General features: G+C 42.2%; 1 protein-coding gene across 1 annotated transcript in view; it reads left to right on the forward strand.

The window, feature by feature from the left end:
* Positions 1–295: 295 nt before the first annotated feature.
* Positions 296–18,795, forward strand: part of LOC310989268 (metabotropic glutamate receptor 7-like) — a gene marked incomplete at both ends in the record, with an annotated part of 62,019 nt that continues 43,519 nt past the window's right edge. The window contains one exon of the mRNA XM_083976267.1: positions 296–814. Coding sequence (XP_083832393.1) covers positions 296–814 — 519 coding nt within the window. The remainder of the gene's footprint in view (positions 815–18,795) is intronic.

The raw sequence follows: 18,795 nt of genomic DNA on the forward strand, positions 1-18,795 counted from the left end.
ACCACCACCACCACCACCACCACTACTATTCAACAAGCTGCACCGCTCACTCCCCGGCAGCAAAGCGATGGGCGCAGTTGGTCTGAGCCATCATCACCATCATCATCATCCACAGCAGCGTCTCGGTTCTCCAGCCCTTCAGCTTGTTGAATCTCCTCCTTGGTGACCTGCAGGATGGATCCGCGTTAACAAAACTTCTCTGTTTCTCTCTCTCTGCTTTCCCTGAGTCTGGTTCCATCGTCGGTGGATTTGCGCACTCCATCCTTCCCTTATAAAAAAAAAAAAAAAGTTGACCATGGCTCGTCCTGAGGCGTGCGTGAGGCTGAGCTCCGTCTGGAGAGTGCTGTGGCTCATGAGGACTGTGGTAGATTTCGCGCTGCCTCAGGAGACTTACGCGCCCCATTCAATCCGGACTGAGGGACATCTGACCCTCGGCGGACTCTTCCCGGTGCACGCCAGAGGGGCCGACGGCACGCCGTGCGGGGACCTCAAGAAGGAGAACGGCATCCAGCGGCTCGAGGCCATGATGTACGCTCTGGACCAGATAAACATGGACGAGCAACTACTACCCAACATCACACTAGGCGCCCGGGTGCTGGACACTTGTTCGAGGGATACCTACGCGCTGGAGCAGTCTTTAACTTTCGTCCAAGCCCTGATCACGAAGGACACGTCCGACGTGAGGTGCACTAACGGGGAGCCACCGGTGTTTGTCAAGCCTGAAAAAGTGGTGGGAGTCATCGGAGCCTCGGCGAGTTCAGTATCGATCATGGTTGCCAACATCCTACGCCTCTTTCAGGCAAGTCTCCCGAGCGTGTGAAACGTTTTGTGTGTGTGAAAACAGTCTTGTCTTAAAGATTTTTTTTTTTTTTTGAAATTATTATCACTGTAATGAGCTTTTTAGGGAAGAGTGAAAGTGATGCGCCTCCTCACTGTTACCCACCCACCAGGGAAGCAGATGAAAGTGAATGCCATAAGTGGTAAACAACTAAAACAACCTAAATCTCCTGAGGGGGAAAGATTTTGCTACTGAGAAAACATCTGCTGATTTCAATGCGGGTAACATCCAACTGTTTGCCTTTTCTCAATTTCTAATCCATTGGACTTCCCTCTTTGTTGAAATATGGGAACAAAAGGAAGAGGGGGGGTGGAGGTGGGGGTGGGGGTGGGGGGGTGCAGAGAGAGTTTGGGTGGTTTTCCCCTCCAATACACTGTGTGGATGAGACAGCTGAGAGTGCTGTTGCTTGTCCCCGGTGGTGCTGAAAGAACAGCTCCCGTCTGTTCCAGTCTCACTCCGGAGTCTGGATGAGTGGGCACTGACAGCCTGACACAATCACACCCAAACTCAACAACCCCCTCCTGAGAATAACAGGCCTGCTTCATGTGATTACACATGATCATATGAGCCTCTTGCACAGGGAAAGACCGCAAGCATTTCTTTTTTTCTTTTTTCTTTTTATGAATTGTTTTGAACCTGAAAGCTTTGATTTAAATGCTTGGCTTGGCTTCCTTTTGCAGGTCATTTCTACAGGGTGCCCCCTTCTAAATGAAAATGAGCCTGTTTCAGACTCCGTGTGTCCTAATTGAGCTCAATAGCTGCGAGTAAATGAAATGAATTTGCACCCCTAATTTCAAAAATGAGTTAGCTTGGGTTTATGGGAACACATCTCTGTTCCTGTTGGCTGAGACTCAGCTAATGGAGTTGGCCCACTGCTGGTGCTGCAGTGGAGTGGGGAACGCAGCAGGGCACCAATACAGCAGATTAATTATTTAATACACATCTCCATAGCAAAATAGCTAATTACTTGGAAAATACCGTGGCGGATGCTTGTTTTGCAAATGTGCAGAGTTATGTAGTGGTGCGAGGAGAGTGGCTTTAACCCCATGCAGGGAGGTTCACCTGAGCCGTGGCGACGTTGGTGCTAATGATTTGTGGTTGCAGGTTGTAACTCACCGTCTTGTCGTTTTGTGTGTTGTTCCAGTTCAATTAGACAAACCATGGGCCTGGCTGTAAGTAGCTGTTTAACCGCAACTGGAAGACCATAAAAATGCTTAACATGCTTTTAGCCCCCACCTGCCTCCCTTTCTCTTTCTTTTCACACACACACACACACACACACACACACACACACACACACACACACACACACACACTTACACACTTTTTTTCACAGCAGCCGTTCATTCTCTAGAGTTTTGCGGCTCCACTGGCCGGACAATTAGACCAACTGTCCTCACCGCAACCTTCAGCGTGGCTGGGCCTACTCACTCTTTGCAGGCTGAGTTAACAGATTAAATTTTCATCATACCAAGTTAAGTAAAGCCCTCCAGTTGTGCTTTGAAGCGCCCTCACAAACACTGTATTTTGTTGAAGAATGTGAGAATTGTAAATCTTCCCCCTTTTTTCCCCCCCCAAACATGCATGTTTGCATTTGGGGTTTAAAAGGGGGGAGAGTGAGAAAGAGAGATGATGATTTCATAATCCCTTCTCCCTTTTCCGTGTCACAGCAGGTGTACCAGCACGTCTATAAGTGTCAAGCTGTGGGAGTGTAGGTGTAGCCCACGACGCTCCACTCCAGCTCAAGCGTTGTGGCTAATCAAGCTTGAGGAACCTGACAGTAGTTGTCATGCAGCTCCGTCCGTCACTCTGCATTTCTTCTCATTTCCCCAAAGTGATGTCAGAAAGGTGGATTTAATCACCACAGTCAAACCTGCACACCTGAGAGAAGATACGCGGCCTTCCTCCGAACCCGTTTGCCCTTCAGCACGCTCCCCCTGCCCCCATCTGTTATCAGTAGCCATGATGGGATCGGTAATAACGATGATTAATTAAATGTGAAGCCACATGATACCGTACAATCAATACATACCAGAAGTGAGAGCTCCCAGCTCATTTACTCTCATTAGTTTTACAGCATTTGATTAGCGTGGGGGAAGCAGTTTCAAGTTTCGGAGATTATTTTCAACTGTAATCCATCACGAATCAAACGGTTTCAGTCAAAAGCGTCAAGAGCTGGAGAGAACACCTGTTCAGATATGATTAAAGAGGCAAAGCAGTTTTTCTTTTTCTTATATCAAAGAGAACGCAGTATCATTTAGGCACCACACAGCTTTCAATTTCTTGTCTTTGCTGACAAAGATTGTCGTTGATTATTGGACTGAACAATCTAATAGACTTTGAAGTTAAATCTTTCTACTTCAAGCCTGCAAACAATAACCTCTCCCTGAGTTGTCCTCCTAGCCTACTTCTCGCTTTGTTCTTTGTGAATCTAATCAGGTCATTTTATGTTTCACCCCTGTGATAAATGAATCATCAGGGACGTTAAAAAGTGATTGTAGATTTTATTGCCAGACGCTAAATATCATGGCTGTCTATTCAGGACATGAGTAGCTGCTGAACTGTTAATGCTGGGAAATTGACATGAGGGATAGATTTTTCTGAGGACCCAGGAGGGTTGATCAATACTGTTGCCATGGTGAGGCCGATTTGCTGCTAAGATGTTTTTATTTCGCTGCCTTTCATGCTGTGTTGGAAATGAGAAGCAACAATGCCACAGGAGAAAAAAAAAATCAATCAGCCAAACTTTTGGATTGTTACCAGGAGCTATGATGTTGTGCACCCTTGAAAAATCATCCAATCCTTACCGTCTGCATCCAGCCATTCTCAGGGAAGACGAGTCTCTAGTTAAAAAGACAGGGCAACTTTGTCCATTTTGTAAGTCCTGGCCTCTTGAATGAATCATGAAATTGATTTTTATCCAGATGACATTTACACCAGGGAGGACGGCTCGCTATTCTCTGTCGCGTCTCTCCTCCTGAAGACCAATGCAAAACTTTGTATTGAATGCAGGTGAACTTCGTCTTGTCCTCCTGTCTAGGGAAGCAGCCCCTTCAGACTAGCTGTCTAAGTGAGGCATTGACATCCTCGGCGCTCGTAGCCCTGACAGGCTCCGGTCGGCTTTTTATCTCTCCTTTTTCACAGAATCATCTCTGTGATTGATTTGAGGTAGATTGAAGCCTTGCAGTGTGATCCATTCAGCTGACAGTGGTAAAGACGGACACTGAAAGAATATGAAGGCTGTGGTTGTGTATGTGTGTGTGTGTGTGGGGGGGGTTACATAACAAGCTCTGAAAATGACACCAAATGTCAGAGGTTAAATATGTCTGCTTTTCCAAACACGCGTTCCATTTGTACATAGATGCATGAAGCAGAGCAGGTTAATTAGTCACATCTCTAGCACTGTATTCAGCCCCTATCTCAGGAGACACGGTTGATATGTCAAGTGTGCAGCATATGAGTCGCTGGGCACGCACACACACACACACACACACACGCAGCATGGAGACAAAGAGCTCCATTACCGCTGCTGAAGGAATGAAAACACAATTCGCTCATAGATATTTCATGATCCACACCAGTGGTCCTGGCTCTTGTAGTTTTTTCTCCATCACCTGCTAATTGGCTTTTATTCATGGTGTGACACAAAGGCTCCACTCACAGCATTATAACTTTATGACAGGAATCTAAAACAAGGATAAGACAGTTATCTCTCAAAACCATGTTTCAGGCTCTTTGTTAATAACACATCAATCTTCTCATTGAAAAGGCAGATAATAAAGCTGGTGTTTTTACATTATGGACAGAATTTAATTATTATGATGATGATTCTGTTTGTTAGCAGTAGAACAGGAGAAATATTTTGACCATAACTGATGTTGCTCCAGTTAAAATGAGGGTGTGAGCGCACCAGCTGTGTTTTTGATCATACATAATATATTACACAGTGATGCATCAGTAATAATGTTACATAAACATACCACATAAACCCAGTGAATATAATATAACAGTAGAGTACATGAGTGGCTCAGAGAGACAGTTTGTGGTTGATTGCCTGAGTGAAATCAAGAACTGGGAACAGTGTTTGTCATTGTTTTCATGCCGAACACCAAATAGGCAGGTATCATTTCTTTTAGGGCTTCAAACCCAAAATGCTCCAAAAGAGGTCAACTCTCAAAATAGTTAAAAACGTGTAAGCACTTAAAATGTGTCTCTGTCATGGTCTAATACCACGCTATTCACAAAATTGCCTGACAGGCTTTAAAGGGTTATTGAGTCATCAGTTACACTGACGCATTTATGCAGATTTTTGTAGTGAATCTAGTGATTATCGCTCTAGTCCCTGGCAATGAGAGCCCTGCAGGTTTTCATTCCAGCCATTTAATCGGACGCTGACTTATGGCCCGGTCGAATCCAAATTTGCATGGGGGAATTCACTCACACACTGTGGCAAAAAGCAGGTGGGACAGGAAATCAACATGGGCAGGGTTACAAGCGAAAGCAGCAGGTGTTAGCATGGCTAACAGGCTAACAGTAGCATTCCACAATTTGCGAAATTTACACCTCCATTATCAGTTACTTTACACTGTAGTGTATCCGTCTATGCCAGCCTCACAGCATGAGGCCTCTTCTTCTGCAGTAAGCCAGCATGCAGTTATACAAACAAGGATACAAGCAATCGATACTTCCTTAAGGAGGGGTCAATCCCACCTGCGTTTTCAAATTGGCTGGACATCGGGGAATCACGTTGGTTCGCAGGTCACAGTTCAATCAGATTGAACTCTGCGAGAAGTGAACAAGGCAAGATCAATTCATGGCCAGCAGCTGTTTTGTCTCACCTGAATTTGTGAAAAAAAACCATGAGAGCATAGTTGTCAGAATTGCATATCTTTATATATATAATATATATTCATATATTTTGGGACATTTAGGCTTTAGATTGAGAGGACAGCAGTAGAGTGAAAGGAAATGGGGAGGCAGAGAGGGGTAATGACATGCAGCAAAGGGCCACTGTGGCGAAAACTATAGTAACCTCTGTATATGGGGCGCCTACTCTACCCACTGAGCTAAAGGTCGCGCCAGAATTGGATACGTTTACCTGAAATTATGTGGTAGGACCACGGAATAACAGTGGTGCTCTTGAGTTTGAGCTCCAGGACTGAAAACAGCTGATACTGTGAGGTGATAAGCGATACATACTGTAGATTTGATATTGGAATTGGATGAATAAATTAAAAACAGATATTGTTTTTGCATTTAAATTAGGTTTGCATAATGAAATTCTAGGACTGGTGAATGTTTACAGAGCACAAACTCTACTTCGGGAAAATGTGCCCTCGCGCCGCGGCTTTAGATTCAGGCCTGCAAAGGCAATAATTAAACTGATAACCAGACAGAAATGTGGCCTCGCCGCCCAATTCTTCAAATTTTCCACCCTTTTGCCCTCTTGGGAAAAATGGTGTTATGAAGAAGTGGTGCCGGGCTCATGTTCAGTGGAGCAGGTATATATTCACACACACATAAACACGATGCAGTGTGAACAACTGATGCAATATTAATAAAATGAATAAAATATCCCTGTGTCAGACAAGTTGTCATTGGTGCTGACATGAGGTCATTAGGTCAGCAGCCTGCCACGGGGAGAATATGAGAAACCATGCACGCCTGATATTAAGGTCTTAGCTATTCCCAAAGGCCTGGGGGGATGGTGCACTTTATTATTCAGCTACATAATAGCATGCTATATGAATAAATGTTTCTCAATGAAAACAAGGGTAATACACTGTTATTCCATTCCTCATTTGTTTCTAGATATATTATAGTTTGTTTCTGCGTAATGATTCCACTTATGGCTGATAAATATTGATTCAGAATATTTAATGCAGTGTCATCCTTCATGTATAGATGGAGGTTTGATGTCTTTGCTTGATGATCGTGGCAGTCGGGTTTTTTTACCCCATTTTCTATCACCACACTGGAGGAGGGAAGAGGGCACCTGCCTTAAAGCTTACTGTAGTCTCGCTCTCACCGAGGTCACACAGGTGTTTCTTCATAACTTATTGTCAGGATGGCTGTAAAATATGAGGAGAATAGCACCCCTAAGACTTTGCAGGAACTTTTCTGCAGTTTATCTGGAGAGCAGAAGGAGCCAGAGAAGAGGAAACCCCATTACGTCCGATCCTCTTACGGGGATGAGTGGAGAATCATGAGGATGTCTCTGCTGTCTGCTGGTCGGCCTCTCACTCATCCTACCAAAAGGAAAAAAATGTCCCAGTTGCTTCAGCAGGAAACCATCCAGTTAAAATGCATTATCACAAGGCTCATTGTCGTGATCTGTGATCCGTGCAACATTATGGAGCCTGAATTACAAAGTCACTCAACCATAGCAGACTTATAGGCTTTATGACTAAATAACATCTAAGTCTGTTTTTGCTATAGAAAACTCACACACAAAATGTTTTTTATAGATCAATAAGAAAACTAGGTTTTTTGTCTGACAGTTCATTGCAAACGAGTTAAGTGAATTTATCAAAAGGCTGTTTTTAGAGCTGATGGGTGTCACTTTCCCTTCTCTGGAAATACGTGACACCTTAGAAATCTTACTGCAATTCAGTCTAATCCTGTGGATCTACTTGTCAGGAAGTATTCCCTCTTAACACATAAAAGATGTTGCAATTTAAGGAAAATGGAACAAATTGAAGGAAACAAGGGCAGCACTTTACTTACAGTCCCAGGAGTTTAGAATCCATGAGAAGTACATAAACATTTTATAAATAGTTTATAACACACTCAAATGTAGCTACGCAGCTATGTTTATTTATGTATTAATCATCACTTGTACTTCCTCCTGTGGCAGGCATCTGTGTAGAAACGTATGAAGATGACAATGTAGTAAAATCCAGTTGGAATTATATGAAATATGTTTTCAGTGGAGATGTAAACAAACACTTAAAGCATCTTTATATCTTTACACAGCAACAGTATGTGCTGTATGTCATAAGCCACATTTACAGTTTAAAATGGAGTAGCTCAATAATAATAATATATATAATATATAATATTTCTCCAGGCTTAGAAAACACTGGTGGGATAGCCTGCTTATGAATTATGTGGAGAATTGATTCTCTGTCTTTGTGTATGTCTTTTTTCTCTCTCTCCTTCTTAAATCTGTTTTTAACATGTCTGTTGTTGTTGATATGGACCGCTTGTTGTGTCTGCAATAAAGATTAATAATAATAATAATAATAATAATAATAAATGATAATATTTATAGCTCTATGCTTAAATACAAAAATGAACAGTCATAATTCGGGCTTAATAATTAATGGCATTTGCAGTTATATCACGATATGACAACCTGATTTTGTAATCGCACAGGCTGCGCTTATGCTCTAGTTACGTGTCACGCAAGGGAGAGTGCAGCTGTCGGTGAAACGAGGCAACAGCGTCACACTTTTACCTGTTGTTGTGTATTGGCCTCAGGCTCGGCTGAACGTAGCACTACGGAAACTTTAATGTAAGAGAGGAGCAGAACGTCGGCTGTGGAACAATTCACTTTAAAAAAAAAGAAGACACTGCACAGCCTCAGGTGTGCAGAAGCTGCCTTGGTGTTGTTTCTACCTCACGGGGCAGTCTACTTCCCAGACGATCGCACAGGGCGAACACGGCTTGTGTGACTGGTTACTGAGTTTTATATCAACGTTAACATCAGGCTTATTTGTTGGTGCTTCGTTATGTTGCCATGATAATTAATACATGCTTAGTAACAAGCCTGTAGGTTTAACAAATCTTCCAGGAAAGACCAGTTTTTGTTTAATGAATCAAATTTGTGGTGGTCATGTCATAGAACAGTTATTGCTTCTGTGTGTTTTATTACACAGATGATAAGGACATTAAAAAGTAATCACATATTTAATCACAATTGCAATTAGATTAACTTCTCAAATCGTTCAGCCCTAGCCATAATCATACAAACTCTTAATAATGTAACTTCAATCTTACTTCCCATGAGTCATGGCGGATGTTTAAAAATATGGCCAAATATGGCCAAAACTATCAAGGCTCGATAGGCAACATTTACAAATCTAATGGGGATTTGAATAGTGTATTCATCAGTTTTTGGTCATAAACTAAAGTGTTTTGAAAATTAGATTTTGATCAGCCTCTTGGTGGCATTATACGAAGAAATGTCACAGAATCCACCAAAAGCAAAGCGGTAACACTTTATTTTAAGGGGTCCTTGTTCCTGTGTATCTACCTAATTAATTACAGTGTAATTACCTATGTAACCGTATGTAATAACATGTACTTACATTGTAAATACATAGTGTATTTTGGTGTACTTACAGGTCCTTGTTACACTTGTAATAAGAAATGCTTGTGCAAAGAGAGAGGCCACTTTGGCATTTCTTATTACAAGTGTAACAAGGACCTGTAAGTACACCAAAATACACTATGTATTTACAATGTAAGTACATGTTATTACATACGGTTACATAGGTAATTACACTGTAATTAATTAGGTAGATACACAGGAACAAGGACCCCTTAAAATAAAGTGTTACCAGCAAAGCAAACAGTCAGACTGGCATTGTCATCATGCTCATGCAGCATTGTCTTAATCACACAGATAATGGCAACAAAAACACATACGTTCAAAGAGACCGATGGAACAATACACAATAAACTTAGTTCAGTATGCTGCCAACTTTAAAGGGACAGGAGGTGAATTGCTCACATGGCTGTCTTTCTGTCCCTGGAGGCTGGAGGCACGAGGCTGTGTTGAGACTGCATGCCCATGTGAGGGCTGTAATGTAGACAGGCATGCCACTGAAGAACAGCAAGAAATAGACAGAGACTCGGCGCACGGCAGCTTGAGCTGCAAGAGAGCGAAGAGAAAACACATTCGTATGAAGCCATGCAAATATAGTTGTATTTAGTTTCATGTGCTCGGTTTTGACATTGTTTCTGAAAGAGATGTTGGAGTTGATTTGACTAGAAACTTTTTTTTTTTTGACCTTCACTGCATTTGCGAAGATGTAGAATTTCTGGTTGCAGACATGTCACATTATTGAAAGTAGTAACACAACACAACTATCCAAAACACAAAAAGATAGAGCAAAGTGTAGTTGAACTGTACCTAGAGTATAAATTGGTTTCAAACTAATAAAACTTGTGACGATAATGAATACAAACTTGTTTAATATCATTGCGTTATTATTACTCATGCGTCACTGTGTAATTATTTTTACAAATTTACTGTGTTAGCTGTTTGAACTGGAGCTAGTTTTAACAACCTCATATTTTTTCTGGGTCGTTTAATCTGTAACAAAACCAACAAAAGTAGCCTGGTAGCTTTGATGGTCTGATAAAATGTCTGAAATGCTTAAAGTGTTAATATGTGAAAGGAAAACGTGTTGAATTCACCTTTGGTTGCGTGCCTTTCACTACTTTTGTGTGCGTGGTTGCTGTTTGTATCTGAGGGATGTCAGGGTCCAGCGTGCTCTCTCACAGGATATATAATAAACTGTCATCAGGATTCATTCCTTGTCCTTCAGTTGTGTTATTAGAGCGGGGCCCGAGGGTGCATCACAACAGTTGCTAACAGCGGATAGTAATATATAACCATTCTATCAGCCCACGTAATGTTCACCTTTATACGGAAACTAAATTATTTTGAGTGCAGCATGGACCTCGGGTAGTTATGCTAAAATACCTGTTGATTTTACCTGTGAAAATGAAATAACAGAACTGTCGTTTCATTAGATTCAATTTCATTTTCTCTGACTTTGTGTATGTGTGTGTGTGTGTGTGTGTGTTTCTCTGGCTGGATGTGCAGTGGGGTATGAGCAGTGTTTGAGCATGTTTGTGTGCCTCTGTTCTTTTGAGCTTGAAAAGTATACTGTGCTGCAGCAGCCAGAGCATACATAAAAAATCAGTTGACAGGATTACTGTTTTCAGATGCAAATCCCACCGGATTTCAAGTGCTCTCTGAAACGGCTGCATGTGACAGTTACATTGATTTGGGGGAAGACCTCAATCACCATTGACATTCTGCAAATTAACGAAGCGCTCTCCTTTCAAATAAGGTTGCTTAAATGACAATTGACTACTGGACAAGAGCTATCAATGACTGAATGTAGTGTTTTTTAACTGCCTTATCAGTGTTGGAGCACTCGCATGTGGCTCACGGTGAGGCCAAGCAGATCAATAACATGTCATTCAACAGTAGATTATGCATAGAGCTTTCAGCTCTTCTCTACCTGGAGGTCAAAGGCCAATCTGATGTGATATTTGCCAGGAGAGTTGTGTAGGCGTTTGGTTTTGAAAAACATGCGCCTCCTGCCAGTGGAAAAATGCTAAATACATATCAAATTCAGGAGGACTAAAGGTTTGTTTTTGCATTTCATTTGCACAGTCCCAATGAAACACTTCCATTAGTTGGAGGTATTATTTGACAGCTAAGAGCTGTAGTTAGGCAGGTTCAGATAAATCAAGGTAATCTGTCCAGGAATTTTTTTTTTTTTTTTTTTAGCAAAACAACAATTGTTTCTGTTGAAGTGGCAGAGCAGCTCCAGTGATTATGTCAACTGTGACACCTGATCTCAAAAACGTTGAGTGTGTGTGTGTGGTTGCTCTGGAGAGCTGGCACAAACAATAGACTGCGTTGATTAATGTGGAGGACTAGGATACTTGGGTTTGATGTCCATGTGAGTGTGTCCTTGCTTGCATTAATCGCTCGTCTGTCCTCTGGGGCCATGGTCCACGAAGGGTTAACCTTAAGACTTGTTTTGTGGTTAAGGCTTAGGTATAGAGACTGGGTTAAGGGTTGAGGTTAGACATGTGGTTACGGTCAAGGTTAGACTAAAGCCTCCGGGTATGAAGTACATCAATGCAATGTCCTCGTAAGTGACAAAAATACATGTGTGTGTGTGTGTGTTTTAGGGTTGCAATAATCCTACGCTCTCTGTGCTCACCCAATTTTCCAGTTCCTGTGCACAGTTGGAAACACATCTGAGTTTTTTTTATTTATTTATTTGGAGAACCCATCCACACATATGGTTTTGAATGTTTTCTAATGAACATTAAGTCAAGAACTAAATAAATGCAAAGCACTTAAAACCACTCACTCTGCTGGCCATAGCATCAGTGGCTTGGAACAGCCTAGTTTACCACAGGACTTTGATGTGTTTTCATGCACTGGTTCACCCCTACAGTGATTATGTTAACGTTTTCCTTTTAGAACATGCAGTATGCAGTTTGCGTAACACTATCTTGCCTCAATTCAAGTCTGCGTGGATGCAACCTCAATACTGCTCCAGAGGAATTTTTTCTTCCCTCAACCCTGTCATCATTTCTTTTTTTTTATGTTTTATGTATTTGGATTACTGTCTGAAACACTTCCCAAAGTTCTTGAAACACACAAACTGTGGATTTAAAGTCTCCGTGAACTATTTAAATAGATCAGCACATTTCATATTTTCTTGATTATTCTCGAGGATCAATGAACCAGGAAATTTAAGTGCCTCAGTTTCAGACTTTCTAAATATATATATATATTTAAGATGTTATGTTTGTGTTACTTCAGCTCATTTGACAGGTTGTGATATTATCAGACATGAGATCCTCATGAGCTTTTTCAAGAAGATGCATATTAGTGCTATTGTTGAAAATAAAGATAACCCTTCAGTGGTGGTGTGTGACAGTTGCATTGTATTCAACTGGGCCCCATCCTGTTTCGGCTGGTTAACTTGTCTGGGGGTAATTGTCTGATCTGGCGTCTGTTGCGCATCTCTGATTCTGGCTCTGAAATACATGTCAGTGTGCAGCCTTCTGACACTTTGTCTCGCTGCGAGTGGAAGTTATGTGAAATGTGCGTGACACAAAAACACATTCCACATAAATCTTCTCGGCCCATTAGTCGAGACACTTTTCTCTGATGAATCATGATCTCGGTGAGAATGGGAGTCTGTTTACACGGAATAGCTCTATCCAAAAGACTGTGTCCAGTTCGTCCGGACTTGGCAGATTATTGAGTACAGCGCTGGCTAAAGCATCTTGTGTTCACTGGGTGGACAATTGCCCATTGTTCTGGCTGTGTGGTGGAGCCAGCGTGTGTCTGACAGGACTAGCAGGTCAGATGCCCTCAGTGATGTACCACACCAGCAGCACAAAGCAAAGCGGAGAGCGCCCGTGGCTGGCCAGGTCACGACTTGGACACAGGATCATTCTCATCAGTGTGAGCCGCAGGGTGGGAAGACGGTAGACGCACAGAGATTTTAAAAAGCTTTACCTCAAGGTTTTACCAGCCACCTATCAGTGTGGGCGGATTCCCATCCAAAAGGAATGCAAAAAGAAAAATGTGTTCATTCATTTTGTCCTCTGAGATGGTTATTTGAATATTAGGATTTGGGTTCATGAGATAAACAGCTGGCAGCACCATTTTTTTCCAGTCGGATGCCATTAAACTACTGCAGAAGAAGTGTGCGCATTAAGACGATGTGATTAAAACAGCACCGGTCAAAACTCAAACAGTGAAATCATTGTTTAACACAAACAGAGACAGGGTGAAACAGTGTTTTATGTATGAAATAAACTGTGCATAATGGGCAGTTGGAAGCAAAAACTTGTACCTCACTGCTTAAGAGCACATCAGTCATGGTGACTAATACTCATAATTATTTGCTATTATTCCAACTTTTGCTAATACTAATAGTAAAAGTGGCTACTTTCTGTCAAAGTGAAAGGACTGTATCGGCACATGACCACAATCGGATGCCTACAAGTGTGAAGCCTGGAGAGTGGAGACAAATCTCCTAATATACAGGGATGAATGAAAAACAACAGATAGCCTATGTATAATGGTAGAAAATAACACATAGTCCATTATGTACAATTAGCTGTGTGACCCTAATTTGCAGTGAATAGGCTGAAACCTGCAAAGCCACTGGGATGTTAAATAAAGAAAGTAATGATCCTAAATGTCATTAGTCAAATGTGGTTAGTAAGGTTAAATTTAAGTAAAGCCTCTAAAGTATCTAACAAGACTATTAGTTCAGAGCTTTGCTAGCTGCGCTGAGAGGCTGCAGTGTCACTGTCGTTAATGTCATCATGCTAAGATGATGACATTAGTATAATGTATAATGGTAAGCTATGTTCATAATTTTGTCTCTCTAATTTGCTAATTTGCTCATTGACACCAAACAAGTGTCTGAGGCTGATGGGAACATCATATGTCCTGGACGCATGACAGTAATGTTTTGACCTGATGATGATGCTAGAGGAAGTCGTCACACCCCAAAGTGACTGTAATTCATCCTAATGGTACCACATTTCCCGGCAATACATCCATTAACTGTTACCAAAATCACATGAACCTCGAATCAGGGGATCACTAAAGTAATTATGATGCATCATAGACTTCCATAGAAAATGTTTCCCAAGCAGGATCAATCCTCTGGAAACCATGAATTAAAAAACATAATCAAAATCAAATAGTTGTTGAGACATTTCAGTCGCAACCAAAGAGGTGGCAGGTGACAGACTGGCACTGTTATCCACAGCCATATTAGTTTAAAAAAAAAACACAACAATAAAACAACAATTAGCAAAACTAATAAGGGCCATTGAACATCTCATTTTCCTCACATTTTCTCTCTCTGTTCTGTCGCCTCAAACATCCAAACCATTAAAAATGCACAAGTGAGAATTTTAATCATTAAGAAGCCATCCCATCCTTAATTTCAGCATCATCCCATTGGCTACAAGATTTGAAGTTAATATTTTGATCAAAGTCCTTTTTATTTCCTCATGTATCGCGCTGAGATCCTCCGGCGGATCGTACTCTGTCCCCCTGTCTAGACAGAAGAGGAAAGGTTTTGCCATCAAGACTCTGAGACTACAGAGGGAAGGGACTTTACTGCCCTGAACTGAGCCTCCCAGGCTGCTGATATGTACTTCCACCAACAAGCTCAACCAATGAAAAGCTTCAGGCCATAGATGGTTAATGTGAGGGCAGGTTAGAGTCTCAGGTCTGTCTGTGCAGCTAAACTCGGCGCAATAAAGCCCCTCAGCAGACTGTGAAATGGCTTACCTTGAAGACTCTTTTTTCATACCAAGCTCATTGTTTTCTTTTAAATCACTTTTATTGTTTTTATTTATTTATATTTTTATTATCAGCTTTATTCTTGGATTTTAGCTTTTTTTCTACTTTTACTTTTATGGTGCTATATTTTGAACGTTTTATCTGTTTCTGTATTTGTTTATTCATTTATTCCTTCATTTGCTTTTCCATTTCGCTTTAACTATACTCTTCCCGGGAATGTGTCTCTGGATTTTTATTGCCTTTTTATATATTTAAATGTGTGTTTGTTGTTATGTCAGTTATATAAAGCCCTGGTCAACGGCTGTGAATATCACACTGTGAAAGGCAGTTTAAGCAGCTCATTCTGCAGATTTCCTGTAAAACAGGAGTATCAGCTTTGCATAAATCACACGACAATTGCATACGTGAAAATCATTACAGTACAGTCGCCACAATGTGCAGCGTGATCTGCGAAAACAAAGCGGCATCACAGCAGTTCTAGCTATCTGAGTATGTCAGACATCTGCATACTGTATATATGCATACTCTTGTTCACATTTGCAACTTCTGTGACACACAGATCTACACTAGCTGACTGTGGATTTGGTGTGTAATGGGAATGCAGGTGTTGCTGATAAAAAAAAAAAAACGATAATCTCCAGCCAGGGAGAATTTCAAGGTAGCACTGCAGGCAGCGCCAAGCGAGCAGAGAACTTCCCATTAAAACGCTCTGTACTGTCCTAAACCGGTGCATCTTTCCAGTACATATATCTCTAGTGCATTGCACCAAGTAGGGGCTCAGAGACACTAACAGAAGGAATAGGATATCTATGATATTTTCCAGTGCTGTGATCAGAGCGTAATTACATGGCCTCGCTAAAAAATTCTTTGTGAGGAGCAGGCAGAGAGAAAAGATAAGATTGAGGAGGCTCACCCGCATTTGTCTGCGCTATTAGGGGAGAAATGGGCCCGGAGATGATGCTCTGTCGAGTCTGAAGAGCGAGCTATACGGGGAGAGATGGGACGATAGTACAGAGAGAATCATTGGGATGCAGGTCAGAGTGTTGCAGGTGCACGACTGACAATGAATGTGTCAGACCCTGCATGCTCCAGGTGCAGGTGGAAGAAAAAAGAAAAAAAAGACATGTACCTACGCTCGTTCTTTGATGAATAATATGTCAGAACCATATTGGGAATGGACAGAGCAATGAGGCAGAGCCGAGGTGTAAAGATGTTGCACACACCAACGATTCCTGCATCACAAACATATAATGTACATTTGTATTCAGAAGTATGTCATGAAACAACATCCTTGTTTTTCCACACATAACGACACAGAGGTTTCAGTATGGGTTTATTGATCTTCCATATTTCTCAGAGAAAAAAATAAAGTTATCATCCAGGCCGTTAAGAACACGGTATATAGAGATAACAAAGCTGCGTCCAGTGCACTTTGCAGTCAGGGAAAAATCAATACAGCCATCTGTAATGTGAGACCCTGTGGATATGAAGGGAATACATTTGATAACACTCAGTCATAAAAACTACAGGCAGTGTTTTATTCTTACCCGGCGTTGGGTTTCTGTCGCACCTGGAGAGAGCACGCAGCACAGCCACGATGATCAAGGCCGTTGTGCTGAGCCGCATTGTTCTCTGCAGGGCCTCGCTTTGTGCGCAGAGAAAGTCAAAAGGAGCTTTACAAAATGACTTGAAGAGATACTGGATCTGTACATGATAATTCTCATGAGTGGCAGCACAAAAAACCTTGAGTGGCACGCTAACTTGAAAGATATGATCTTTAAGTCAGTAGGCTCCAACAGTGACATGTATTCGCAGCACCTTTACAGGGTTCAACATACTGTGGAAGTTAAGCCTACAGTCTCTCCTCCAATGAGGCTTCGAGGCCTATTAGGTGTCGGGAAACGATTATTTCTTTGAAATACCAATAGAGTTGGAATAGCAGTCTGTTTACCAGATGGAAAGATGGAGGTCGGTCAGGTTCCCTTTGTGAGCCATCCACACTTTCCTCCCACGCCTCAGCTCTACTCTACTGTGTGGCTCTCCTGGTCAAATATCTGATTTGTGAGTCATACCTAGCCTCTATACCCATGGAGAAACATGCTGGTTGTCTTAAAATACACTCTGGCAGGGCAGCCATGCAAGAGCACAGGCCCGGCACCGAGCGCTGGAGCTGCCCAGGGGACTGGCATGGAGCGAGCGGGAGAGACGGAGGGTGAGGGAATCGACTGGGAAAAAAGTGAAGTGGGCGGAAAGAAGGAGACGGTGGAAGGTCGTGTTAGATAAAGGATTATGAAAGCCTAACTTTCTGTCATGTAACACCACGGCTAGTTCAGCGGTGTGGGCAAGTCTAAAAGGGTGGTGTTTGTGATTCCTGCAGCAAAAAAAGCTGCAAAAACACTGTAAACATCCAGACTGGATAAACTATTCAGGTAAAGTCCTCCCGGAGTCACAGGCTCTGAAAAATGGAGGAGGGATATAGTAGGAGTGTGATGCGAGCGAGGCTGGCCTTGGTGAGGAAGTAGGCACTTGGCGGAGAGGGAATTAGAAAGAAGTATCTACAGTAGTCTTCTTTCAAAATGTGTCGATTCATTTCTAATTTCCAGAGATTGTTGTTACATCTTATCATCAAGTAAAGCGCTCGGTTAGTGAGAGATTATCGTTTTCCTGAAATCGTCCGGTGCAGCCAAGTCTTTTAATTCTTCATTCTTTAATTCAACAGTGACCACAATGTTTCACTGCAATCAATATTTCATTTTAACAACGGCTCAAAGGAAAGTGTATGTGGAAAGTGACAGCTCCTAGTTATGAACAGGGAGCTCTGACTCAGCCCTGCAGTTCCCCTCTGCTTTTACTTTCACGGTCTTTTAATTAGTGAACTTTACCACATTGCTTCACTGTAACAGCTCTGATCAGCATAGCATTTTTAGCATTTTTTTTTCCCTCTGCAGCTTTTCTTAGAAGGAAAAACAAAAAAACACGATCCATATCTGTCCTCTTGTCTTAGTTAGAGCAGGGTGTCGAGCTACTGAAGAACCAGATGTTTAAAGCCTGAGCATTGGACTTAAATTCTTGAGGTGGCCATGAAACATGACTCCAAATGAATGCTAATGCAGCTGTTAGCAAACACATTTGCCAAATATCAGTTTTATTAGGCGATACAAGGCAGTCATTGGTGTGTGTTCACAGTTTACTCGCCTCACATGTGGTTTAAAATAATCAATAATGCAGGTTCGACCAAATGCTCCAAGTTCCCTAAACGCAAGCATGGAAATAATGTAATGTAATATCACACTTCAGGGGAAATTCGATGACAACATTTTTGCATATATTCAGTGTGAACATTTTACACTGGCAGTGGACACTTTGCAGGTACACTGTCGATTAAAGACATGTTTGATTTTGAGGAGAGAGTGTGAAAATGGAAAATACAGAGATGGGTGGGGGTGGGGGCGGCTTAATGACAACAAGGAGGGGAAAGTTGGCTGGCATTCAAGCAAATGACTGAGGGCAGATTGTCTCGACTTGGGGGGAAACTGGCAGCCCGAGGACCTCTGTGGGCAGGAAGTGTCTGTTGATCATCTGTGTGGGCGTGTCTGCATGCAGACAGATGACAGGGAGGGAGGGAGAGACACACAGGAAGACGAGACTCGCTCGTCTTTCTCCAACGGGGCTGAAACACACAGAGGGGCGGAGAACAAAGGGGGGGGGAGCGAGGCTGAAAGTCACAGGTTGTGTGAGGGCACAGTGATGAAACGCAGCCTTCACAAAAGGAGAGTTTGAGTGAGAGTGAGAGACACAGATGGGCAGGAAGAGAAGGGGGGAGAGAGTGACAGAGAGAGGGAGGGAAAGCTGT

This window comes from Trachurus trachurus, assembly GCF_905171665.1.
Source record: "Trachurus trachurus genome assembly, chromosome: 7".
Lineage (NCBI taxonomy): Eukaryota > Metazoa > Chordata > Actinopteri > Carangiformes > Carangidae > Trachurus > Trachurus trachurus.